Source organism: Berghia stephanieae, unplaced genomic scaffold (assembly GCF_034508935.2).
Source record: "Berghia stephanieae isolate SIO BIC M18660-M18661 unplaced genomic scaffold, UCSD_Bste_1.3 scaffold5382, whole genome shotgun sequence".
Classification (NCBI taxonomy): Eukaryota; Metazoa; Mollusca; class Gastropoda; order Nudibranchia; family Aeolidiidae; genus Berghia; species Berghia stephanieae.
The window spans coordinates 1-4,380 of NW_027626825.1; the positions used below are offsets into that span (position 1 = coordinate 1).

At 36.9% G+C, this 4,380-nt stretch overlaps 1 protein-coding gene across 1 annotated transcript; it reads left to right on the top strand.

Annotated features, from left to right (window-relative positions):
- Window positions 1–167: 167 nt before the first annotated feature.
- On the top strand, window positions 168–3,678 carry LOC144962017 (bone morphogenetic protein 1 homolog; the record flags this gene model as incomplete). The annotated part of the gene is made up of 3 exons (XM_078895011.1): window positions 168–328; window positions 1,393–1,602; window positions 3,565–3,678. Coding segments are annotated over 3 exons (485 nt in total), but the record flags the coding sequence as incomplete, so codon positions are not given.
- Window positions 3,679–4,380: the final 702 nt, after the last annotated feature.

Genomic DNA, 4,380 nt, shown 5'->3' on the forward strand with positions numbered 1-4,380 from the left:
CTTCCTATGTTCAATGCATTTGAGAACAATTATGATAATTATTGTTAAGGCGATGGTAATAAGGCTGTATTTATTTTTGACAGTGAAGATGATGATGATAAAGACGTCGGGGATGATGATATATTTTCATTAATTCATATAAATATCACACTTATTTTTCATTTCAGCATCATGCATTATTCAAGAAATACTTTCGCCAAGCAGAGCATTCTGGATACTATCCTTCCACGTCGAAAGCCCGGCATGCCAATTTTGCCAGTAATAGGACAAAGATACCGACTCAGTGAAGGAGATATAAGACAAGCGAATAAGCTGTACAAGTGTCCAAGTGAGGAATTTCTTTCTTTGTTTTTTTCTTACATTATATCAGTCCGGTCTCTGCATTCTCCACCTCATCATCATCATCATCATCATCATCATCATCATCATCATCATCATCATCATCATCATCATCATCATCATCATCATCATTATCATCATCATCATCAGCATCATCATCATTGTTATCATCCTTAAACCTCCTCCTTTTCTTCCTATTATACGGGAGGAGGAGGAGACTTCTATTATATTCAGGTCTAAAATGTATTGAAGATTATTATGTGAATTTACAAAGAAAAGGCCCGTTTCGAGTGCTATCGAGCTCGTCGAAAAAGAAATTTAGAAAACGAAAATGACTTTCAAGAGAAGTTTTTGATCTCTACGCCATATAACCATTTTTAAATTCACAGACTAACAATGTTCATATATATAATATATATATATATATATATATATTATATATATATATATATATATATATATATATATGGTTTATACTCACAGGCTTGATGCTCGTCAAAAAGTCAATGATTTAACCAATCTCACCTATTTTGGACAGACACGAATCGAATAATTTGACCAGAAAACTCGTTCTTCAAATATCGATCGATTTAAATGGCACTCATCTGGACAAAAACTCTCAAAATGGAACTTCGCAAGTCAAGTGTATTGAATATATATTGAATATTGAACCGAGAAAACTAGCTACGCGAATAAAAAAAAAGAATTTTGAATTAGCACAATATCCACTAAATGTGCTCAAAGTGTTTTACAAGGGGTCCCTAGCCAACAGCAACCTTTAACATGTAGGACGAGAAATGACGTCTGTTAGGTGATATTATATTTATTTGGACAGAGGCAACGCTGTTAACGGCCATGGACTCATTTCACACCTGAGTGCGGTTAGAGAATGTGAGTAAAGAGCCTGATTCCAAGAACTCAACTATGAGCTGCTCAGAGCGGCTCTCAAAGCCAAGATTTTCCGATCCGAAGGCGAGTGTCATACCGCTAATCCACATAGCCGCACAAGAAGCAATACGTTTCATTCTTCTTTTACTAATATGACTTTTTCAGCTTGTGGAAGAACTCTACAGGATTCATCCGCAGAGTTTTCATTCACGACGACCCGGGGCAAGGCTCAACTGTGTCAGTGGCGGATATCAGCCACCCACGGAGACACCATCGTTCTCAACATCACCATGTTGAACATCCCCAAGTCGCACGACTGTAAGCTGGACTATTTGGAGGTCCGAGATGGACATTATGTAAAGTCTCCATTACTTGGTGAGTTTCTTCAAGAAAGGGCAAGAAATAGGAAATAATGTGACCCATCGCTTCAAATAATATGGTCTATTCAGCGAAAAAGGGGGTCCTGATAGCTCAGTTGTTAGAGCACTCGCTTCACGTGCAAAGGAACTGAAATCGATCCCGGGTGCAGTCGAGATTTTTTTCTGATTCCCCTACCCAACAGTGAATGGGTAGCTGGATCTGTTAGATCTGGCAAAAGTACTTTGCGATAGACCACCGTCCTATACAAAGGTTAGCAAGTAATTGCTATTGTCCTTCTCATGCAATATAATCCCGGATAAAATCCGACTCCATGGGCATTATGGCTCTGAGGGACTACTTTTTAATAAGTCAGCGAAACAACCGCCATTTTCAATGCACTTCTCGATTCTCTGCAACCACCCGTTAAATGCAGTGATGTGCGACAATTTTGCTATGTACTGTGTACACTGGTACATTGTAAATTGTTGTGATGGAGGATGACACGATTTCCCAAGGAACCTGACTTGATGGTCTTAATTTTTCTCGAAAAATCATATTGTAATATTATTGTGCGTTGATTGCAGTGTTGATCGGAGCGGGCCAACGCAAAATGAGGTCAGACGAGTCAAAAAAGAACATATGCATGACAAGTGGATTGAAAACGGTGGTTGTTTCGATGAATAAACCATAATATAATAATAAAGATAATTCGTGTTTCAAAAGTTTCAAGTTTCAAAATCTTATGACACGACTTTCTCTCTGAGTTATAGGAGAGGGAAACGTATTTATGAAATGGACATTGGAGTAATATTGATGATGAACATTGAATTTATAGTAGTCAAAAACATGAAACTTGGGTTGAGTTGATGTGTTTAATTGTGTTGAAAGAATATAAATAAAATAAGAAATAAATTCCCTTTATTCATCCCAAAGTGGACATTTTTATTTAGGATATATTCCAAGGAAAGACTGGATTAACCCGGGCGTCAGCCGCAGTGCAGCGCTCCAAAGTAAGCTAAGGCTAGGTGACTTAATCAAGGCCACACAACACAACGGTAATCGAACTCGGTACCTTTCGGGTACGAAGCATAGACCATACCGCTGAGCCACGCTGTTTCATAAAGTGCAAAGTCTCACAATTTCATGTCTCTGGTCATTTCAACTTTAAATTCACTTTTTGGTATATGCCTCACTCCAACATAATAAAAAAAAAAGTTAAGTTTTTATATAGCGCAATGTCCACCAAACATACTCAAAGCGTTTTACAAAGGGTCTCTGACCAACAGCAACACGTATCATAAAGAACGAGGCATGACGCCTGTTATGCGAAAATACATTTTTTTCAGACAGAGACAACGCTGTTAACGGCAAGGTACTATTATAACACCTGAGTACGGTGAGAGAATGTGAGCAAAGAGTCTTTTCCAAGGACTCAACTATGCGCCAATCGAGGCTCAAATCTAGGACCTTACGACCCGAAAGCGAGTGTCATACCACAATACCGCATAGCCGCGCAACCAGAGTGACGCAGAGAATTACAAAGTATGCTCTCATAGTTTATAAGTTAGATTCTTGTTTTGTTTGGGGTTTGTGTTATGTTTTGTTTGTTTGTTCTTTTCTTTGTTGGTATCACATCAGCTCCAGCATAGCGCTACATAACCATCCGACCTACCAAGATCTTGTTTCGACAACAACAAAAAATGAATAAAATGAAAAAATGGTTTTTAAATTGTACGAGAAATAAAGAGAGGGAGAGAGATATTGAGTATATGAGAGAGAGAGAGAGAGAGAGAGAGAGAGAGAGAGAGAGAGAGAGAGAGAGAGAGAGAGAGAGAAGAGAGAGAGAGATAGAGACATGGAGAGAGAATCTGTTTGCATTAATGAAAATGATTAAAACTTTTTAATTTTATAAATCTTTATTATCAATCTTCCTTCCTTCCCGTCCTCCCACTTCTTTCCACGCACAACATTCTAAAGGTCGTTTCTGTGGCAGTAACCTTCCACCCACACTGGAGTCGACGGGTTCGCGGATGTGGATTGAGTTCAATACCAGAAATGGCCACGGGAAAGGATTCACTGCCAATTATGAAGGTAAATGTCTGTGGACCAATTCAATCTGAAATTATTCAATTTTGTGTTCAATAGGAAAAAACCAAACTGGTTCTTAATTCATATGAAGTGTAAAACCTCTCTTCTGGAGGACTGTTTACATACCGTGTGTCATTGATCGTCTGATTTCAGAGTGACAGTGTCTTATTATGTTCTAGTCTAAATGAATGCTGGGGTCAACAAAGATCTTCCATCATCGCTCTTTTACGTTCAGTAATCCTAAGAATCTGCCTTTACAAACATTAAGGGAGATAATGTTAAGATATATGTTGAAAGATGTAATTCGTCTATGAGAGAAATTAATCTAATTCAAAGGACTATGACAATTTGGAATATTCTAAAGTTTGAGATAATAAATTCTAATTCATTTGTTAATTTTAAGAATGCCATTGATAGCATCTTACCAACATTATATTTGATTTTGACGAATAATGTAACATGACATTAGATATTATTGTATTTTGTTATCAATTATTTGAAACTCGAATTACAAGTTGGACATGCCAAATGAATGTAAATCGAGTAAATTATACTACGAATATTGAATGTGACAAGTATTTATTTACTAGATATTTAACTCTAAATATTATCAATTAATTGACATTGAATACTAATTATATGATTGATAAAATGTATCTATGCTTACAAGTTACACAGAACATTTAAAGGTTTTTAGAACATATT